At 37.9% G+C, this 23,078-nt stretch overlaps 1 protein-coding gene and 1 long non-coding RNA gene across 4 annotated transcripts in view; one reads left to right on the top strand and one right to left on the bottom strand.

Annotated features, from left to right (window-relative positions):
- Nucleotides 1-21,866, top strand: part of LOC139962808 (uncharacterized) — a 49,104-nt gene extending 27,238 nt beyond the window's left edge. The window contains exons 5-14 of one of the 3 annotated variants that reach the window (XR_011791369.1): nucleotides 231-332; nucleotides 1,165-1,263; nucleotides 2,488-2,589; nucleotides 3,403-3,501; nucleotides 4,216-4,293; nucleotides 6,632-6,745; nucleotides 8,154-8,342; nucleotides 12,211-12,396; nucleotides 13,418-18,194; nucleotides 18,256-21,866. Coding sequence is in view for 1 of the 3 variants with exons in the window: in XM_071963155.1 (XP_071819256.1) it covers nucleotides 231-332; nucleotides 1,165-1,263; nucleotides 2,488-2,589; nucleotides 3,403-3,501; nucleotides 4,216-4,293; nucleotides 6,632-6,745; nucleotides 8,154-8,342; nucleotides 12,211-12,396; nucleotides 13,418-14,893 (2,445 nt within the window). In the remaining 2 variants the exon portion in view is untranslated. Of the gene's footprint in view, nucleotides 1-230; nucleotides 333-1,164; nucleotides 1,264-2,487; nucleotides 2,590-3,402; nucleotides 3,502-4,215; nucleotides 4,294-6,631; nucleotides 6,746-8,153; nucleotides 8,343-12,210; nucleotides 12,397-13,417 lie in introns of all 3 variants that reach the window. The other 2 variants (XR_011791368.1, XM_071963155.1) reach the window with 2 other exon arrangements.
- The window catches only part of LOC139962810 (uncharacterized), a 30,617-nt gene that overhangs the window by 1,145 nt on the left and 6,394 nt on the right, over nucleotides 1-23,078 (bottom strand). Inside the window, exon 2 of the long non-coding RNA XR_011791370.1 lies at nucleotides 1,135-1,310. This is a non-coding gene — a long non-coding RNA (uncharacterized lncRNA). The remainder of the gene's footprint in view (nucleotides 1-1,134; nucleotides 1,311-23,078) is intronic.

The following is a 23,078-nucleotide window of genomic DNA, read 5'->3' as shown; positions in this document are numbered from 1 at the left end:
ATCATTGAGGATAATTTCAATTTGTTACCTAAGATGAGAAGAAGTACGTCACATAGTTTGCACAGATCATTACCCAAATACTTTTAGTGACTTCTTGTGGAAAATTCAACTATTTCTATCAAATATAATCAGCAGTTGTATGTCATTTAGAGAACAGAGTATTAGAGACTATGGTGTGATTTTCTTTCTTTATCTTTAATCTTTATTTGCCCTTCTTCGGTTCTTCTCAGAATGGCCACACTGCCCTCCATGAAGCCTGTTGGAACGGGTACAGTAGAACAGTCGACGCTTTGGTCAAGATTGGGAAAGCCAACATTCATGCCACTAACAAGGTAAGCTCAACATTACAAGTTACATGGTTTTGTTTTGGGGCCCAGTTGTATGGTTTTATTTGGGGGCCCAGTTATATGGTTTTATTTGGGGCCCAGTTATATGGTTTATTTGGGGCCTAGTTATATGGTTTTATTTGGGCCCAGTTATATGGGGCCCAGTAATTTGGTTCTATTTGGGGCCCAGTTATATGGCTTTTTTTGGGGCCCAGTTATATGGCTTTGTTTGGGGCCCAGTTATATGTTTTTATTTGGCGCCCAGTTATATGGTTTTATTTGACGCCCAGTTATGTTTTTATTTGGGGCCCAGTTATATGGTTTATTTGGGCCCAGTTATATGGCTTTATTTGGGGCCCCTGGACCTCACATAAAGTTTAACCCCTTGGATGTTAGTCTGTCAGCTGTTCAGTAGAGCTAACCCTATAATGGTTTGGCATGTAGCCATTTCAAGACTCAAGCGCACATTTGTAAAGTTAATTTATTAGTCTGTCTAACAAGAGACAGTATCTGTACCCCCATTGTTACAAGGTTTGACTTTAATTTCTCCCAATGGTGAAAAATGTGTGCCAAATGTTGCATAATTGGAAATCAGCTGACATTCAGAATGAGTGAATTATTGCAAATGGTTTGCCAGTAAATTGAGATGATTCTGTCTGCTTCTTGTACTAGCTACACATCCTGTCACATACAAGTCTGATACGTAATTTTGTGTTGTATCTTTTGTCTTGACTTAGAACTAGAAGTAACATGCACAGCTGATGTAATAGTTTTAATGTCCCTCATACCCATCCTTGAGGTTACTCACCCTTAATCTTTCCGTTTCCTCATCTTTAAGAACGGACAAAAGCCGATTCATCTAGCTGTCCAGAACGGTCACAACGAGACTACCAGAGTCTTACTCAAGGCAGGAACCAACCCAGACGTCCGAAACAATGCAAGTAGTGTTGAACTCATAGTATTCTTACAGTGCTTCTTAGAGTGCTTTGATAATAGAGAAAGTAAAAGAATGTCTCCATTCTTGGGCAAAACTCATTCATGTTGACACATTTCATGGTTGCATAAATGCCACAGGCAGCACAGACAGTGTCTGGAGACTTGGCAAGATGTAGGTTTATAGTTGAGCAGTATATAGTTGAAGTACATAGTTAATGCTTGTGTAGCGCTTTGAATGTCGATCCATAAGTCACTGTGTCTGTCTTGAATAAATATACTGCTCATAAAGAGTCAGTGCTCACAGAATAGTGGCGAAGCTAGGGGTATTGGACAGGGGGCGAGAATGATCTGTAGGGGCGCTTTCGACACTATCTAAGCAGAGCGCTACCACAGGTTGGCGCGGAGCGTTCAGAAATTTTAAGTAGTATTTTTAGAGTAAAGATACTCCCTAGATCGCCGGAAATGACCCTTTCCGGGCCTTGCTAATTTGCAGAAAAATGAAGAATAAATAGGTGTCATCGCCATTTTGTCAGAAAATTACACCAACAAAATGTGACAAATGTTAATAGGTAGATGAGAGCGAAATAAAAAAGTCAATAATCGCGAATAAGTAAAAAGTGGTAAAAAGCTGAAAAGGGCGCCAGCAGTCCATTTGAGTCCATCGGGGGGGGGGGCATTCGCCCCCCCCTGACTGTATGGTCGCTCCTCCACTGTCCTAGAAAACTGGGAAATTGTAAGAGCAAAGTTTATACAGAACAAATACGAAAATAAGAATCAGTGTCTTTGTTTATTCTTAGACAGAATGACTCTTTTACACCTACATGATATATCTATATATATCTAACCGAAGTGTTATGCAAGCCTCCTTTAAGATTTCAACCTTTAACAACCAAACTTTTGTCTGGGTAATCCAACAAATGTGACTTTTTGTTGGAAAAGGTTTAAAAGTAAGAAAGGATACCTAGGGTGGGTGGTTCAATAGTACTGATGTTTTGAACCAAAGTTCTTTTTGAGGTCATTGCTGTTCCTGTGTCATGCAATCTGCTGTCCCCCCTCTCCCACTCCCCCTCGTTATTCAGCACAAGGCCCCTTCTTCCTCCTCCCTTCACCACCACTCTGTGTGGTTCATAGGGTTGTGAATTAAGAGTGAAACTGAATCTTCTTCATCATTTGAAGTTCCCTCTCAAATAGTTGATCGATATTCTAATCGTTATTTCCTCTTCAGGAGAATGGTGAGACACCTCTACATGTGGCTGCTATGTTTGGTCACGTGACCTGTACCAGAATACTACTTAGTGCTGGGGGCAATGCCAGCAGTCAGAACAAGGTAATCGCTGTAACTGCTCTGTGTCTTAATAGTTTAAATACTGCAAATTGCATTTGAAACTTGCCACAACCTGTCGGTGCCATCTATGACCGATTTGCCACAATTTTGGTGGTGCCATATATGACAAGCTGCCACATATATTACCCTCTCAAAGGAAATACGAGGTGCACGGCATCTGACTTAATTGACTTAAACTCACACCACACCGACTGCAAAAACAAAGAGGCATTACTTGAAACATATGAAGATTGCATGAAATTTAGAACACACGATATGCCTATTGTGAATTTAAATGATTTTCCTAGTGTAAAGATTTGCCAGATACCAAAACGAACTGTCGACAATGGTATATTATTAAGTGCCCCCTCCTCCCCTCCCCTGTAATCCCACCACTGATTATTTGTATTAACTACAAGAAAAATACCAGTTCCTTGATTATTTATTCATTACCGTTTCCCAGATATTATTCTCAAACTACCCACTCCTCACCCACCCCCTCCCCATTTGTCACAACCAAAACTAGAGAACTTCTCTTTCATCCTGTTCAGGTTTACAGAGTGTCGTGATTCCCTTTCCATTCTTCTCCTATATCCAACAAACCTCAATGGGAGTTCTATCAGCTGTGTGGGTTTAAGTCCAGAGGGCTGATATCTCTATATGAATGTGTCGGCATGTTCTCCCTTCCGCTTCTCGATTTTCCCTTACCACTTAACAGGATTACACATTAACTAAATAACATTTATATCAATCTTCTATGTCTAGAATATAAATCTGGATCATTCCTTACTATTATGTGGTTTCTTTGTTTCAAAGGTGGGAAACACACCTCTTCACATCGCTGCGGGTCTCAACAAGAAGAAAGTAACAAGAGTGCTGATAGAGTCTGGATGTAGCACCCACCTCAGGAATAGAGTAAGTTTGACAGGGAGTCTGGTCCTGGAGTAACGACCCAATCACAGCTCACTTTAATGGGAAGTGGTTGCCATGGCAAAGCATGCATCATGGACTTTGGGAATTCAAAGAGGAATCCCAAGATACTTTGAGTTGAGAAGAGGTCAAAGGTCACAATCCATGCATCTAGGCTGGTATCTTGGAAGTGATGTTTGCTGTTTGCTTGGTCAAATCTCAGAAGATTTAGTTGTGGTCTTGTTAGCTTGTTTGTTGCCTTCTTGATCAACACCAGTAAATTTCGTGGGCTTTGAGAGTCTCAAGATATATTTCTACTTTTTCATGAACAGAAAGCAGGATCATAAGAAAGATTAAAATATTTTAATGATACAAGCAAAGATGGGTTAGATATTGAGAGACCAAACAACGTTAAGTTTCTGAATAGACAATAAATGGGGAAACACTCACCAAACCGTACTTTAAGGTAAGTGAAAATGGGCAATTTAAGAGGATTGAATGAGATTCAAGTCCAGTGAGGACATAAGAAAAATTCTAAGTTGAGAGGCAAATTGGGGATATGGATTATTGATTTTATTGAAAGATGTAACTCATTCGATAGCAGTGAACTGCAGTATTTAAAGGGTCTCTGTGAAGTAAGGGTATTGGTGTAAGTCAACATTAATATTTTGTGTTTGACACTGATGTTTTTGTGATTATTTTCTCATTTTCTCTTGCCAGAACAATCAGCTTCCCCTTGAACTTGCCAGAAATAACGACCACGCAGATATAGTTCTTCTTATCCTGTCAGCTCATAAGGTTTGTTCTCTTTCCGTAAGGATTTTAATTTTTTTTGCTGGTTTTCAGCTTTGAACTGTATTTTGCATCAAAGCTCTTTATTATTTATTTTATTTTAATCAAGGCCATGTAATATAACCACACATAGTGGATTTCCATCAAGCTTAAGTGGGACTGTTTTATTTATTGGTGACTAACATATGATAACATCTAATTAGCAAGTTAATGAATGGTTTCAGCTAACACAGAGAATATAAGCATCCCACAGAGTTAATATTACATTTTATTGTTCCATGTTAATTCCAAAATATTTCACTCCTGGTACAATTTTGATGGACTTTAGTAAAAGATCTTTCCATTAACTGCTGAATAATATCCTACCATCTGATCACAAATTTTGTTTAAATTCCCTGAAAATACTCCTCTTTGGTTACTACGGCAATTAATTGTTCCATTGACTCACACACTATTAAAATTTGTCACTTTCCATGAGTCGTTAGAGCATAGGTAGATACTTTCAACTAGGCAGCACTACCCACCATAGGATAGCTCATGGCTTGGACTATGTGGCTTTTACCAATTTTCAAATCATGGTTTTCTAGTTTTTGAACTAAAAGAGGTGAAAGTTTAGCATGGTAACTACTTTTCCCAGCCTTCTTCTCTCATCACATAGCTCACCGTTTCACCAGCGGCTTGTTAAAATACCTTAAAGGCACCCATAGTCACCCCTATTTTTGTGCCAACAGTAGTTTTAACTAAACTCTCTTTGAACATTCAAGCAAAAAAAAATGATGACGATAACTGCAAACATTAAAAATAAGTCACATTGCAAGGTCATTTTAACATTTTTTTCGTAAATTACAAGTAAATCAAGTCACCTTGCTAGGTCATTTTAGCATGTTTTGTTTAAATTACAAGTAAATCAACAAATAAATTGACTGAAGATATAAGCAATTTGAAAGGAGCAAAGACATTGTTATGTAAAACAGGATTTTGAAACCATTGAACTGCCCTCTACTAATAGAGCTAGTCAGCCCTTAGTTGGTGAGGGATTTCCAGCCTATATAACCATTTCTTTGCTAGTGGTGCCAGGCAGAAGCTACAGTTCCTTGCATACTGTGTGTAACCAGGCATCACACCGCCCTCTCTTCTTGGTTCAGATTAACTTCTTTGCGTGACTCTCTTTGTGGTACATGGTACCTTTAAGATGATGTTACAGAATACAAAGACAAAAATCAAGAATAAAATGAAAGCATCTTTTAGGCATTTCAGATATTCCTGCTCTCTTTTTTTACTTGACCATGAATTAACTCAGTGACCCCCTCTATCACTCATCCTAATTTTGCAATCTCTGCTTATCAACAACCCCCAACTGTTTATCTCATTGTACATGCTGTGTTTATCTCCTCACACCTTTAGCCAAATTCAAAGCTTCAGGTGTGCCTAATTTTTGCTCACACAGCCACTTCCTTTGTGTCAACCTGAGCAGAATTTCCTCGCTGATGTAAAACCTTCTTTCAGTTTATGTTTGAGAAATCGAATTTAACTGTTCCCCTTTCCCTTTACCCTTTGTGTCAGCGTAAATAACAGATTCTGTGCAGTGGTGGTGTATTTCCATATAATTTCTAAGTTGGTAATTTCAGTTCCTACATAATCTTGAAGACTTTCATTGTTTTATTTATTGGTTTGTTTGTTAATTTATTTATTTATGTATGTATTTTTTTGGATATTGAAACGGAATATTTAATTGAACATTACTTGTGTTACTTAATTACTTACTTACCTACCTACCTACTATCCTCACCTCACCTTACCTACCTAATTAGCACTAGCCACAATCTGGTTACAGCCCAACTTGTACCACAGAAATATATAAAATTATATTCTGTTTAAGAAACTTATTCTGTATTTATGTCACAAATCATTTATTTAACTTTGTGTAAAGTTCTTTTCTTTTAGAACAACAGCTTCTCTGTAGGGTGGTGGCTTGTTAATCTTTCCTTTTTGTTGCAACATGCATATAAATACCACCTCTTCCAAAAGTTAATTTTTGAGAGGGAGAGGAGGGGGGGGGGCATTATGGATAATATGTTTCTGTACTTGAAGTTTCAAAAGAGTTTGTTAATATCAGTTAAGTGTTCATGAAGATTATCCTTCTACTTGTTTGTTAATTAATTAATCTACTCTGTAAACTTCAATCAGTCCCGAGCAGAGTAACTGAATCACTAACAAAAACTCTGTGAAATTTTGTTAACCCGTTAAGAGACGTCGTAAGCAATTCGTCCCAGTGATTTCTTCAAGAACTGGTTTATTTTTCCACTGGATTGCTACTATATATACTTTTTCTTTCGGCCTATAGATCAAGAAAGCTGCGAGGAAATCATTTTTTTCTCGTAAGAAGAAGCACATCAGTGACGAAAGTCGAGATTCATCCAGTGATTTGACCAGCTACAAGGCCAGAAGTCACAAAGAGGTAAAATGTCTTTAACATTCAATCAAGTCACATGTGCTGCTTGCAGTAGCCGGCCGGCTGGCTTGATATCCCTCGACAAAAACTTGATATCCCTGACAAAAACATTGAGTTATGCTGCCATCTTCCACGTGATTGGACTGTTCATACTTCCCCCTTCTAAGATTACTCAGGTTTATAAGAAGGTAATGAAGATCTATCTGAATGGGATATGAGAACCCTATTGCTTTTATGTGGAGGTCAAAGATCATTGGAGGTCAACCGAGGTCAAGGTCTGAAAACCTTGTAAACAACAATTTTCAAAAAGAAGATTTTTTTTGGGGTGAAACTTCAAATGTGGTAATTTAAATCCACTCTAGTGAATCCAAAACACCTTCTATTGGTCCATGTGGAGGTCAGCATTCCTTTTCGAGGTCAACAGAGGTGAAAGTCTTCTAAGCACAGTAATTCAAAAAGTACAGCTTGGATGAATCACATACTTGCTATGTAGGGTCACGTGTGTGCAGATAGCTTTGCTGTCAACAACAGTCAAAACTTGAAATAGCCTTTCGGCCTACCTTTAAGTTCTTTTGATATAAAATTTGGGAAGGAGTCACTTAACCTTTGGGCTTTCTGTTTAACTTATTTACCTATTCTCTTTGTTTCTTTTTTTGCAAATGTTTTGTTTACGTACATTTTTGTGACAAAAGTTGTACAAGGATATCTGAGATTCTTCAAAAATGCTATAGCAAGATTGGATGTAAGAGCTTCCCCTTACCTTTGTAGTGAGCCATTGAGTGTTCATGTGATTCATGTGTTCATGTGATCATGTTATATGAGTACTGAAGTTGTCTGGCATTCAGTCCATCAATCCCCTGTCTATCATATTACAGTATTTGTAGTATTACAGTATTGTGAGGTATTACATGAATCTTAAACATTACCAAGACCACAATGAAACTGATATATATCTTACCCTGGAAACAAGGAAATCGTTAAAATTGAAAAGATCAATTTTCATATTCATGGTGGTTTGGTGTCCCAAACCAAAGTTTAGTACTTTGGGAACATTAGAAAGGACTTAACCGTAACAAATCGCTGTATTTCCTTGCATGTATATATTGCAACAGATACCTATCCATCTCGTCCAATAAGTTATTGGTGTGAACAATCACATTAAAACAATGAGATTCGTCTTTTGTTTCATTTTGTTGAAATACAAGCAAATATAGGACCATATAAGATGGAAACAGAGAGCAACCCAAGTCTATTACTGTGCTAGCATTGATTATTAAACATAAGCTGTTGTATGTTGAGTAATGTTTCCGAAGGCATAGGTTTCCATATCCAGGCGTTTTGTGTATTGTGTTGGCTTTATCCCTAACATCCTCCATCAACCCTACCATCTCTTATAATGTTCTCGGATTTTCAGAAATTAGATGAGAGCACTCTGGGATCCAGTAGTCCGAGGGTCAAAGGTCGCAGAGAGCTCGGAAGTCAGAGCTTTAAAGTGGGAGAAGATTCTGAAGATAAGAGGAGTCGACGGAGATCGAGAGACAGCGACAGTAAAGATAGCAGAGGTTACCGTAGCAACAAAGAAACCAGAAAGAGGCGGGAAAGGGTATGTTACAATATGATTCACTCTATTGCTATGATCATAAATTTGGAACTGATGTTTAATTATTCAAGTTTTCTAGTTTAGATAGTTACTTTGTTCAGCTAGATAAAAACAGGTGAATTGATTCAAAGTTGTAGGAGGGCATAAAACTGTTGGTTGGTTATATATTGTTTGGCAACTTGATTTCAAAGAATGATTATCAGAGTTTCTGATGCGATACTGAGTTCAATTCATAATTGCTTTCTTTTGCCTTTCCAATTACCCCTTTAAACTGAAAACTAAACTTTATAATATTTAAGGAAAAATTTACAAAAAATTGACGTTTAAGTGTGAATTGAATTTATTACGAGCTCAAATGTGACAAACCAGCTTTAGTCGATAAAACTGCCATTGACATTCAATATACTAAAACGATGAAATGTTATGTAAAATTGTCACTGTTCTTGTCCCTACTTGATAACACATGACCTGATGCTCCTTTAACCCATTTTCAGTGTTATGTTCTGATCGTCCAATCAGCTCCCTCGAGTCTACTTCCTGTTATTTTATACTTTTCTTCTCTATTTCATTACAACCCAAAGGAAACTCTTGCGGTTAATACCCTTGTATTGAGTTTCATGCTGTCAAAACACAATTCCTGTTTTTCCTACAGCCAAATTTCCTTTCCGGAATTTTGCATATCTGTTCCGCTTTTCGAATCGTAGCACTTTGTTCTAAGAAGCATCAGCTGTAAACAATGTCCTAAACCCTGAATTTCTCTTAAAATACCTTCCCCGCCGCTTTCTGGGCTGAATAGAATGATAACTGGGGCGTGGTCCATGGTTACACGGTATGCGGTAACACGGTATGCGGTTACATGGTTACACGGTATCCAAGGCACTGTGGCTTCGGTTAAGCGTTCCCTAGGAAAGATTACAGGAATCACCAACAACTTAAATGCTGGATAGCTCAGTTGGTAGAGCCCTTGGCTTGTATCCCAGAGATCATTGGTTTGATTCTGTTTCTAGCCATGAATTTCCTTTGCTCTTTTACCATATTTTGAAAAGCGTAACAACTGTAAACTTTATCTTTCATACTGTAGTAATATCAGTTTAAAGGTAGTCAGTAAAGGCCCCAAATTATACCAAGCTATAATTGCTAGAAGTTTTCAACAAGGACATTCCTGGAGGTCTTTACTTTCCAAATTGTTTTCAGACATTTTTAAGGAACACACAATATGACTGAATGTCCCAGTAAGGTAAACTTCCTCAAAGTTTGCTATAAAAACAGTTGTGACCAAAGGCGACCATATTTGTATATCTAGCATATTTGAGGCCAATACAGCATACCTTTAAAGAAGTGACATTTTGTCAAGTGATTGCTAGTGGAACAAAGCAATATGTGTTCATATGAGAAATAAATTGAATTGAATGGTATATAGTCTTTAGTGTTGACATTTCCCAAATGTGCAATTTCAATTTTCTTGGAATATTGCTTATACATAAGGAAATATATAAAAAATGCTAAGGTTTAGTGAAAAGTGTTGATTTAACAGTCTTTACTGTTGTGCAGTTCAACTTTTCCAGAATGCAAAATGAAACAAGACAAAAATATAAGTTCCATGGATGAAATCTTCAGGTTTTCTAGATCTTAGACTTTTGAACTTTTCTTTGTTTTTGTTTAAGACATTTTTTTAATGTTTCTGAGTTAGTAGGGTTTCACTGTCAGTGTTTGGTTGAGACTTGACTGTTGAAACGAAAGAAGGGGATGTGTATGAGTAATCTCTCGCTTGATAGACCAAAGAAATATAATCTTATTCATTTGGGTTGAATAACAGGCATGCTTGTAGCCTGTTATTCTTGAGTTACTGGAAACGATGATGATGATGATGTTGGAGTCATTTAGATCGGTTAAACATCCTTTTCCCCCTCTTCAAGCGATTCCGATACTAAACTATCTTCTGTTACCTCCAGTACATTGTGTTACAGATAGCGTACCATTAGATAATTGCATGATCTCTTCCTGATAAATAATCAAGTGGAAGCTTCTTTTTAGAGGTAAACATAGTTCACGTTTTATAGTCCAGTCACCTTAGCTTTTACACTCCAGTCACACTAACACTATAACTAAAACCGACGGTCATCCGGTTTCAGCCATAGGATTTACTATGCCATTTCATCGTTGTGAACGGCCCCGCTATTTGCACCAGTTGGCATTACTCACTCGTATATGTCCCAACTGACATGGAATTATTCGTATCAAATTTACATAGGTCAGTCAAAATCAAATCAAAGGTGATAAACTAAAAAGGTGGAATATAAACTAACAGGGAAGTTTTTTAGTTACACAAACTGTTTTCGCTTGCCAGCATTCAACTGTGTCAACGCATGAGGATTTTACTTGGGTGGCAGTTCTTATGGATATTGAATAGGACTTCTAACAATTAATGTAATATTTAATAGAGGTTATATGTTATAGTTATTAAAGCTTTACCGATATCTTATGGTAAATAAAATTCAACATCCAATAGTTCTACAGAACTGTCGTTTCCACAACAAAAAAGTCAGCTTAGCTTTGACACTCAAGTCACACTAACACAATGAAGAAGAAATAGCATAGTAAATCCTATAATTAAAACCAGCGGTCATCCGGTTTCAGTTATAGGATTTACTATGCCATTTCTTCGTCGAGAATGGCCCCGCTATTTGCACCAGTTGGCATTACTCACTCGTATATTTCCCAACTGAAATTCAACTCTTTAGCACCATCCAGTAATGTCTAGTGCAGCAGAACTGTTATTTCCCCAAAAAACAAAAAAATTCTTTTTCTTTATTTCTGCGGGATTTCAAGATTTTCTAATGTTTTTTCATTTCTGCTGGTGCAACATATCTCTGTATACTTTTGTATTTTATTGTTTTCAATTGTTTCATTTGGTAATTTCCTCATTCATTTGATTGTCTGAACGATTCTCAGAACAAATTACAGGATTTTGACTAGGTTGTACCACGTATTACACGAAGACTCACTGTAAGAAACAGGGTAAAGTAGGCGACCAATGTTGATGTAACCTACTGTTAATAAAGGTGTGTGTAAGCCTGCATCTGAAGGGATACACTCGACCCAATTGTGGATAATACTGGACCCTCTCCATTAAAATTCAGGTCATGGAAGGACCTGGTAAAGCACTCTTGAGTTGAGGTGTGAAATGATTCAGTCAGCCTGTTGGTATGTTAATTTGAGGTGTGTTAGGGGTGTGTGAGGGATGAAGAACAAAGAGTGGAGTTGTTGTAGGATTGCTGGGTCAGTTTTTTTTGTACTTGTTTTTGTTTATAATTCTTACAGGCTGTTTGACACTTCATTTGTTGCTTCTTTTTTTTCCTTTTTTTTTCCTTAATTTTTTGTCAAGTTGTTTTTAACTTTGTGTCCTAATTAGTTATCTGTTATTTTTAATACTTTTGATTTACTCATTTATTTTATTATGAGTAAGTTATGTTCAATGTTTTGGTGAATGTTTGATTTACTCATGTATTTCAAATAACTCCTTGTATTGTATTGTATTGTATTGAATTTTATTGTATAGTATCGTTTGGCCTCGTATTGTATAGTCCAGTATCGTCTTTTATTGTTTTGAATTGTATCGTATCAGTCTTGTAATGTATTGCATTGTAGTTGTACTGTATTGTATTGCACTTTACTGTATAGTATAGTATTGTTTTGTATTGAATTGTAATGACTTTGCAAATTTGGGGGGGAGATTTCACTTTTTACATTTCAAAGCAATCATTACTATTTGCGCATTCTGTGTGGGTGTTTAGCTCAGCTCATCACCGATAAGTATCTTAATACGTCTCACAATCACTCAGTTCTTCTCTTCTTAATTGTGTCACCCCAGGAGAGAGATAAGCAGCGTTTAGAGGAGGACAACAAGATGGCCCAGGGGATGTTTGCAAAAGACGAACTCCGACGGAGGATAGAACGGGAGAAGAAGATCCACTACGACGTTCAGGTCGGCCGACTCACGGGAGATCCCCACAGACGGATGCAGTATGTTAAAGATAAGAACGGCAAGGTAATAGAGGTGAGTTAATGGACGAAGGAGCTTTTAAAAGCTTAAATGGCCAGCGGATGCAACCAACCTGTATCCTGATTGGCTTGAAATTAAGTAAACAATTATTACAGGGAAAATTGTCGTTTATGGCAATTCGCCTCGTAGGGCTCAAACATGGCTACCACCTTTTATTTTTGTCCATGAGAACATTGACATAGATGCTAGCTTCACTTGTCTTAAGGAAAAAGGAATTTCTCTTGTCTAAGCACCTCCTCGTTAGGGGAAATAAGTGTATTGCCAAAGTGTCCTGGAGGTGAACACATGCTGGGTTCACGTTATATTCTCGCTGATGTACGTAACTTATCTAAGGTAGTTAGTAGGGACACAAAACATATTAAGCCCAAAACTATCAGATTTGTTTCTCACCTGAAATATGTGACAAACTCAAATAGTGTAAACTGTTTATCAATTTAGTTGTAATCTTATCTTTTGTTTTTTTCCATCAATTGAATTGACTGTTATGTAGCTTGTCTAATTACTTCTCAAAAATCAAAAGCAATCTGTTTTTCTTTGCTGCATGTGCACCATATCAGGCTTAATAAGAACTATGTGGCAAAGATTCCCCACAGCTTTTCACAAGAGGTTAATAACCCTAACTGGGCACTTCCTGTAATACTATAAGAAATCAACAAACCCTAGCAACATTTAAAAAAGGAACAATTCGCTGCATTTCCAGAAAATTGATACGTAAGGATTTCAAAAGTCCCTGTGATGTTTATATATGGATGTCATAAAGCAAAGGTCAAAGTGTTTTTCAAGGAAATGAAGAAATTAGGTGCAGAAATGTTAGCTTGTTTGATTTTGTTTGTCCTACTAAATGCAGACTCAAGTCTTTAAAATGTTTTGGCATTATTTTTTAAAGGATATCGTATTTAACTATATCTATAACTAGGAATATGAAGACATAATGTAAAGTAGTTACTATCAAGGGTCAGTCACATTTCATTTTTGATGAAAAACGTAGCATTTGACTTTCTACCCCTCCCGTCAGATTCCATTGTCTTTCAACTGCCAGTGCACGCCTTACATTCGCAAACTCGAAAACCAAATCGAAGCGACCAAAGAGGGCCTCCTCCATGAGATCGACATGTCAAGGTCAAAGTTTGACAGCAGGATGAGAAACCTGGATAAACGGATGTCCCACCAGGCTCAGTGCCTGGACCAGCTCTCCAGGGAGAGAGTGGCTGCGGAAAGGACCGAATGCCTGCACAGGATCGATAGGCGAGCAGGGGAAGAGAGGGCGCTATTACAGGAGGAACAGGAAGCCAGGATAGAGATCTTGCGAGGCGAGATGAAACATTGGTTCAAGGAGCGAATCCAACCGCTTCATGAACAATTAACGGAAATGTACGTGGATGACTCGTCCGAGGAGGAGGAGGAACACGAGAGTGGAGGTCAAAGGTCAAAGAATGGCACCTCACTATATCAGGATTCAGGGGTAGGCATATCAAGGACACAGTCAGACGTCTCCCTGAACGGTACAGGGCGGTATCCATCTGCAGAGAATGGCGGATTTGAAGAAACTGATTCGCCTCAGCGAAGGAGAAACGAAATCAAAATATCACAGCTCAGGAGACACCTATCGGAACGGGACGTCGATCAAATGGCAGAAGAGGATTATGTTTCCAGGGGAGCACGGCCGAAGGAGACTCGAACCAGTGGCACCACCACGAACGATACTAGACAACACCAAGATACCGTTAACGGCGGTCCATTGGTGTCGGCTGCCTACAGACCTCCTCTGGTTTCTACCCAGGAGAGGATGTTTTCAGTGACAGGGAGGGCTAGGACCGGCAGCACGGGGGCCAGGGAACAGGAGCAGGTGTTATCGCAATCGGTGCCACAGGGATACATGATGTCCAATCACATCAGCGACCAGTCGTCCAACGATGACAGCAGCGAGTCGGATTCGGACATGGAAGTGACCGAGACCAAGTCGCAGGCCACGATGTCTTTGGCCTCTTCTGCCGTCAAAGGTTCCTTGGTCAACGGTAGAGCCAGGAGTGAGACCGGACTCCGTCCTTCGTCCCTGACGTCCAGCCATGTTGCAGCTGCCTCGACTCCTGCCGTCAGGAATTATCTTGAGCACGTCTCTACACCTCAAAACCCAGCGGTTACAGCTTCCTCCAAGAAGCCCTTCTCATCAGCCATGTCTTCCTGTTCTTCGTCTGGTATTTCCTCTGCCAAATCCGCCTCTCTCGTCTCATCTGCCCACCGTCACCCTCAGTTACCACCTCCTCCAAGGCAATTCTCGGCCCCCGTCCAGGTTCACCAAGAACCAAACCTGCCAGCTAATTGGAGAAATCGACCAAGGCAAGTGGCCGATGTCCCCCCTAATGTCGGTCAAGGTAGTAACAATAGGCAAACTGACCGAGGTAGGGAGTGGAGGTCCAGCGACGTCTCCAGCCAATCCTCTGTGTCTTCCTTTAAGCTAGCGATGAAGAATGGCAGGGAACTTCAACTCTGACAGTTTCCTATTAAACCGTCCCTCCAAAAAATAAGGAACGTTTGATAGACCTCTGTAAAGGTGCGGTATATTTTGTATTTAAAACACCACTTTAGTCATATGGTTCTTTTTTTTATTACTTGGAAATGTATTCACACAGGTATTCCTCTTTAAGTTTTGATTGGACAAGCCAAATTTTTACATTCTCAGAAGATCCAAAAAGTACATACTTACCTCAAAATCAGAATGGAAATGGCCAATTTTTGTATTTTTTAAATATTTTTTCGTATTTTTATTATTATTATTAATTTTTTTTTTTTTTTGGCTCTAAGTTCCATTGCACTTTTCACTTGTGCAATAGGGTCAGAACTCATGTTTAAACTCATCACAAATGTTTGATGTAATGTTTGAACGCATTCTATTTTGATATCTGTTTGATCCTTACCTTGTAGTTTTCCTCTTCATTCAGTAGTATGCCAATAACTCTATATAACATTTAATAGCATTGTTAGTCAGGTATGCTAATCTGCTGGTTCATAGTTGAGCCACCCGATGAGCCTACAATGAGCCACCCGACCAATATTTACCTTTGCCTTGAAAAAAAAAAATTATAAATTAAGGGAGAAGTTTTCCTTCAGGAAGCAATTTAGACTCACATTCGATACTTAGTTTTTATAAACATATGGAGTGTCTGATGTCTGTATTCTATTCTTGTTCCTTGTCTGTTGCAAGTTTAAGAATGCAAAGAATTGCTTGGATGGTTGTGTGTTGAAGCTTGAATAATCTTTTATCAGGAAATTAGTCGGGTTTAACTAACAGTAACTCAACTCTAAATGTCCATAAGATATTGGAAACTTGAAGCTTAGCTGTTATTGATCAGTGACTGCCATCATGATAGGAGCATTAATCAACAAATGAAGCACAGAGGCAGAACATTTCTTTTTTTCTCTTTCATCCCCACCCCAGCCTCTTCCCTTTGGGAGGACAGGCATTTATCTCGCCCAAAATCAGGTTAAGTCGTCTCAACAATCTTTTGAGGAAATAAAAACGTGATCATGAGGTTGTCATATCTTTTCTGAGAATTAATCATGAGGTTATTTTCGTACGGAAATATCACATAGTTCCTTTTTGGCGTTAGCGCAAGGTTTGTTTATATTTTGGTCAGGTCTGTCTTCCCGACTGTCTCGACATATCCCGACATCCCACCAAGACATAACTTAGTAGCTTATTATGGTGTCTGGACAGATTTACATCCTCGTAGTGTCCACTTTATGAGGTAAATTTGTCCAAAAACCATCGTCATGGTTATGGTTCCATGTCAGATGAAGCATTTCAAAGTATAGTACATTTCTATGTACCATGACACATACGTCGGAAACAAACAGAGTCAAGCTGCTCCCATCGACAGAACAAATTTCAGGGCAAATCATGAAGGAATTCTTCTACTCGTCCCTCGCAGGGCTTGCATTTGGGTCGTCCGAACAGCGAGTCTGTTGTCCGACAAAATGTAGTCAAATAACAATGATCAGTATGTCACTGTAGGATGTCCGAACGCTGTGGGAGAGTTGTGTCTGTTTAATGAATAGAACACCAGTGTTGGCGGTGATATCGATTTACATATTTGAGAGTATTTATTACAATGCAAAGTGTAATTTGATGTGTTAGCTCAGTGGTTGATTCCGGTGCCTTTCAATCATAAGGTCCCGAGTTCGAATCGCTCCAAGACTAATGTATGTCGTCCAGTTACAGAGTTGTTGACAATTCATAATCATGGACGTTAAATATGAACCTAAGAGACTGACTTCGGTCAGCTTGCGGCTTTGATAAGCCAATGATGGCTTCCTCGCGAGTTCCTGCTTGCAGGAGGATCTAAAATACATACATACATACATACATACATACATGTAAACAACTAGTCGTAGGCCATACAGCCTACACAGCTGACTGTGGTTATCCAAACATAGGTTGTCATATCCGCAATCATAATATCCAGTGTCGGTCAAGCGACTCACTATCGTCTCCCATATTCATAAGCTAGGGACTGTAACTTGGGCTGCATAATGTTTTTGAATTTGTCCGCAAACTTTGATACCCTATTGACCATTTAGGGGCGGTGGGGTGGTGGGTGGGGGGGGGAGATGTCCAAACATTTTATATGTTAAATTGGTTGTTTTTCAATTTAGCATGAGGAATCACGAAAATCACTAAAAGCTCTGTAAAATGGGCGGGGAAAAAAGTGACCTTCAATTTATGGGATACAAAATATATAGCTTTTGGATGAAATAGTCAAATTACTCGCTACGTAGAAGCCTAATGGTTATTATGCAATATATACCTCATTAATAGTGAAACTGAGAGGTATTTAGGGTTTGTCGGACCATTAAATAACATTGTCAAACTGAGACAGTGTAATACAAAGGATCGCAAAATGTTAATAGTCTGAAATATGATAGTCTCTTCTTTTCTGTCTGACTTTTGGTGAAATCAATCGGAAATGTGGGTGCTTCTTATTTCCTTTCCATAACCCTAGTTAGAAGGCCTAGCTGTCGTAAGGTACATTTAATATAAGTATTCATAGTTTTATCAACTTGAATTGCAACAACAATGTTAACTACTTCCTTCTCTGCCAATGTAGGACAGCAAAAGCATAAGAAGTGTTTATAATATTAAAAAAAAAATCAAAAGTTTCACTTACTTTTTTCATTTAAACATAAACTTAATTCACAGTTTATTAAACATTTGATAAGTGATTTCCGTCACTCGTTAAATCTCCATAAACAGTTTCATTTTCGTGTCGATATTCAGCCCCTATTTGATGTAGCAAGACTGAAATGAGCATGTGCTTAAAGCTTTGCTACCCTTGTTGAGAGCTTTTCCTTCCCTTTATTTGATTTGTTTGAAATTAGATCTATATAAAGTATTTTGTAAAGCCGAGTTAATATACATATAGTTTTATTGGTATACAGTTCAATACATTGTAAGGACTTTCTATCTTTGATCAGTTCTTAGCTGTTTAACCGGGAATGAGTTCATGTGATCGCTATCAAAAAATTGTTCCCCCTTATATATGTATTTCTGTGCATTAGGACATTGTTTCACCAGGTGCTAGGATTAATATGTACATTGATAGCAGTCACATTGGTGGTGCCATTACAAAGATAGTCCATTGTTTTAGTAGTGGATATTACATAACAGGTCCTTGGCCATTTGAGTTTGTCAGTAAGGGTTTGTGATTTATAGTGAACCTCAAATATTAGTAGGCTAAGGCTATCATGACTATAGGGTAATATCATATGGATGTTAGCTGTTTGTTTTTTAGTAGGCTATCTTGAGTAGGGTATATAACATGGGTGTCTCCTAGGTAGCTGTTTGATTTTTAGTAGCCTATCTTGACTGTAAGGTATATAACATGGGTTTCTCTTAGGTAGCTGTTTGATTTTTAGTAGCCTATCTTGACTGTAAGGTATATAACATGGGTTTCTCTTAGGTAGCTGTTTGTTTTTTAGTAGGCTATCTTGAGTAGGGTATATAACATGGGTTTCTCTTAGGTAGCTGTTTGATTTTTAGTAGCCTATCTTGACTGTAAGGTATATAACATGGGTTTCTCTTAGGTAGCTGTTTGATTTTTAGTAGGCTATCTTGACTGTAGGGTATATAACATGGGTTTCTCTTAGGTAGCTGTTTGTTTTTTAGTAGCCTATCTTGACTGTAAGGTATACACATGGGTTGTTCTTAGGCAGCTGTTTGATTTTAAGTAGGCTATCTTGACTGTAAGGTATATAACATGGGTGTCTCCTAGGTAGCTGTTTGATTTTTAGTAGCCTATCTTGACTGTAAGGTATATAACATGGGTTTCTCTTAGGTAGCTGTTTGATTTTTAGTAGCCTATCTTGACTGTGAGGTATATAACATGGGTTTCTCTTAGGTAGCTGTTTGTTTTTTAGTAGGCTATCTTGAGTAGGGTATATAACATGGGTTTCTCTTAGGTAGCTGTTTGATTTTTAGTAGCCTATCTTGACTGTAGGGTATATAACATGGGTTTCTCTTAGGTAGCTGTTTGATTTTTAGTAGGCTATCTTGACTGTAGGGTATATAACATGGGTTTCTCTTAGGTAGCTGTTTGTTTTATAGTAGCCTATCTTGACTGTAAGGTATATAACATGGGTTGTTCTTAGGCAGCTGTTTGATTTTAAGTAGGCTATCTTGACTGTAAGGTATATAACATGGGTGTCTCCTAGGTAGCTGTTTGATTTTTAGTAGGCTATCTTGAGTAGGGTATATAACATGGGTTTCTCTTAGGTAGCTGTTTGATTTTTAGTAGGTTATTTTGACTGAATTAGGGTATACAACATGGGTGTTGCTTTGGTAGCTGTTTGATTTTTAGTAGGCTCTCTTGACTGGAGGGTATAAAACATGGGTTTCTCTTAGATAGCTGTTTGATTTTTAATAGGCTATCTTGACTGTAGGGTATATAACATCGGTGTCGCTTAGGTAGCTGTTTGATATTTAGTAGGCTATCTTGACTGTGGGGTATATAACATGGGTGTCTCTTAGGTAGCTCTTTGAATTTTAGTAGGCTGTCTTGACTGTAGGGACGTATATAACATGGGTGTTTCCTAGCTGTTTGATTCACAAAGTTCAAATTCAACATCCCTGTCTAGAATAGAGAGACCAACACTGATTGATGTTATTCTCAAAAAAAATATATTGTGCGGAAAATTTGAGCATCAGCTCTCGGTGGAAGTAGTACAAATGTTTATGTTTTTATGTCTAAACATTGAAAATATTGTATGATATTAGATATTTTTATACCTCCCGTAGTTTTTCCTTTGATACCTGCAAAGCTTAAATCTGCAATTAGGAGAATATATAAACAGTAATATTTATATAAGCCAATCTTGAAACATTTCCGCCAGATTGTCAATGTCTTACGAATAGTTTGAAATGGTCAGTATTAAAAAAATCAGCCTTTTCGTGTATCATTCTGTTGAAATGGAAAATGTATAAAATAGTAAGAAGAGTGAATTAAGCGTTCACATTTGAAGTAATTGTGAACGTTGTAGATCTGCATGTAGTCTGTTAAACTGAGAGAGACATGTCTGTGTTCAGATTACGGGGATAAAAAAAGAGGGAACTCGATCGAATGTTAGATGCCACTGTACAAGCGTTAAAGCTAACAATTCAGTTTTGTGTCAAATAATTGTCTTACCACAAAGCTGCAACCAACAATCATTTGACATCCAAACTGTATAAACCTCTCACTGAAAAATTGGTCAGTCAGTTTTTATGATTAGGACATATCCCGGAAGTTGTCGGTAAATTCCTGGGGAGAAATGCTCATTTTTGTCCCCTTATAGTCGATAGTTAGAGAATCCAGGTTCTTTACTACAGCTGTGTCTTGACTTCCTGTTGGGATTGATCGGTGTTAGATAACAGCGTCTTAAAGCATTCTGTTGTAGATTCATCCTAATGTCCTATACTGTTTGCAGTGAGTTGATCATATCCAAACCTCCTGAGTATTCATTGAGAAATCATTGAAATTAATCAGACGAAGACACCTTTCTAGATGTTTTCCACCAAACCAAGGTTAATTAGCAGATCATTACTTATGCCATTCATTAACTCCATATTTCATAATCCTTTATATCTTCATATGCTAGTATTTATCACTTGGAAATTGGAAATTTAAACAATTTCAAAGGATCTCCTCCCCACCCCCTCCCCTCCCCCTCTTGTTTTAATGAAACTTAACCAAGCAAGGTAATGAACTTCATTGTTATTGGATTTTAGGGTCAAATTATTTCCACAAAAAAAAAGCTATTTTGAAATATCCATTGTGATGAGCTAGCAATATGTGCATGATGCTAACAATATCAGGGCTGTGCTCAGGAATATCTGAGTGCCAGGTGGATTTGTGCGGTAGTGTGATTTACGTCCTGGGGGAGGGGTCTCAGGGGTGGGGGACTCCCCTCCCCTTTGGAATATTTGTGCAAATGAAGGTTATCTAGATCTTTTTTCAAATTCTGGAGCTAATTTTTGTGCCAAGTATTATTCACCCATATTTTGGTCATGGTGAAATTTGTTAAATTAATCATCAAATATAGTGCCGGGCGGAGATGTTCATATCACTGTTTCTGCTGGGCGGCATTCAGAACTGTCGGACGCAGCCACCCGCCCGCCGCTGCCCGGCTTGAGCACACCCCTGAAATATATGTATCCAGTCTGAGGCACCCCCCCCCGCCATACCCCAACAAGGTCAGCATCCCCTGTTTGATCACTCTTAATTTCTTTCTAGGTTGCCCTCGGTGGTTCTACCCAATATTTCTTTTCGTCAAGTATAAGAAACTTGTCTCTTCACCCCTCTCCACTATTAGCCCTTCATTTTAGTTAAATACTTCCCACCTTTGAACATTCCCCCTTTCCCTATATATATGGTGCATATCATGTTTTTGGATTGGCCCATACATATATTTGAGCTGTGTGAAGTCTTAAACACACCAGTAGCTGCTTTAAGTATCATCATCCTCATCAAGCTCTGTATTCCATGACATTACTTCCTATTGTAGGAAAGAGGGTTTCTCTATTTCATTCCTATCCACTTCCCTCTGGATTATATTCACCTTGAACGAACCTTGGACTCCTTTTTCTGCTAGATGTTGTTGTCGGAAAACAGAAAACATCTTCTAAAACTGTCCTTCAAATACTTTCAATCAATGAATTCCTATCCCTAAAGAGGACCTTTTAAAATTCCAGCCTTCCCTTGGCAAGTTTGCGACATCTTTGAAAGTTGTCTTGTATAAAGTAAACTTGTCTCTTTTGCCTTTCCAGTATTTTCCTGGTCTTTCCGATAACATTTTTCAAGTGGCATGAACCTGCTTTAGTCTCTCGTATTTCCATATCAGTCAACTTATAAATGCACCCAAGTGCCATCCTCTGGACACTGGAATTGACTAAAAGGAGGCAGGGTGGAGGGGGCGGAATTCATTTTTGGATATTTTTTTTTTGTATCATCTCAAGGGGATTGGATACTCCCTTTAAGGTTTTATGTCTGCTTCAAATGTCAAACTTCTTTTTTCGTCATACTCCAATTTAATACTTCAATGTATCAGTCAAGATCAAATTCCTCTTTTTTTTTTCTCCTTTTCATTTTTGTAAGAATACTCTATTCACAAGTACTAAGCAACTTGTGTGACATATATTTCTTTCATCTAACAGGACCAACAAACTAGCTTTTAGTACAAAGCTAGTATTAAGCAACTCATGTTACATTTATATATATAAAGCTGTATCATGGATTTCTACAATATAAGAACGATCAAGTCTGTATTCTGTTTCTACATAAAAGTATTTTCCAAACGACCACAATCCCTGTGATAATAAACTACCTCCTTTAGTCCTTATCATTGGTGTTTGTAAGGATGGCATTATTTAAATAAGAGAAATTGTAGCACAGACCATTATCTGAAGTAAATCAGATAAAATAAACCTATTTTTAATGAATAACCAATTCTCAAGAGACTTTAGTGACCATCATCGTAGTGAAGGTATAGGTCAGATTCCTGTGTTTTTTACACCCATGACTTCACTTTGTAAGTGAACATTTGTAATCATTTACCAACCCATTGGTAAAATGTGTTCCGATTTATAAATTCTCTACTTTCCAAGTTTTCAAGACAACACTAACACACCATACTTCCCAAGGAAACCTGTATTTTTGGTACATTAATCGTCACGTTAAAACCAAGTTTTCATATTCAAAGCATTGCTATCTCTAACTCTAGTCATTTTCAAATAATTTAATTTAATTCCAAATTTAGTCTATGTCTCCATCTAATAGACACACGAACCATGTAGTATTCACCCACACAGGTTTCTTTATCAAGGCCAGCCTATCTCTTTAATACTTCTATGTGCATGAAAGCCCTGTTCAATGTTCACAAGGACAAGTTAATTTTATTTTTTCTATATTATCAGTGGTTGCAGTCACCAGCCATTGTCACCTTGAAACAGAAAAAAAAAAAAAAAAAAAAAAAAAAAAAAAAAAAAAATTCATGTGTAGGCATTTTGTCACCTTTATGTTGGTCTCAATTATTGGTTTTATACTTATTATCGAGCATTACACCAAGAATTGTTTAATATTAAGTTGTTGTCAAGAAGTAGTAACTATGAAGTGTTTGCAATGTGACTCTAATTATACAATTGTTGT

Source organism: Apostichopus japonicus, chromosome 21, assembly GCF_037975245.1.
Source record: "Apostichopus japonicus isolate 1M-3 chromosome 21, ASM3797524v1, whole genome shotgun sequence".
Taxonomy (NCBI): domain Eukaryota; kingdom Metazoa; phylum Echinodermata; class Holothuroidea; order Aspidochirotida; family Stichopodidae; genus Apostichopus; species Apostichopus japonicus.
The sequence above is the reverse complement of the archived record's forward strand: the minus strand, read 5'-3'. Positions and strand labels throughout refer to the sequence as shown.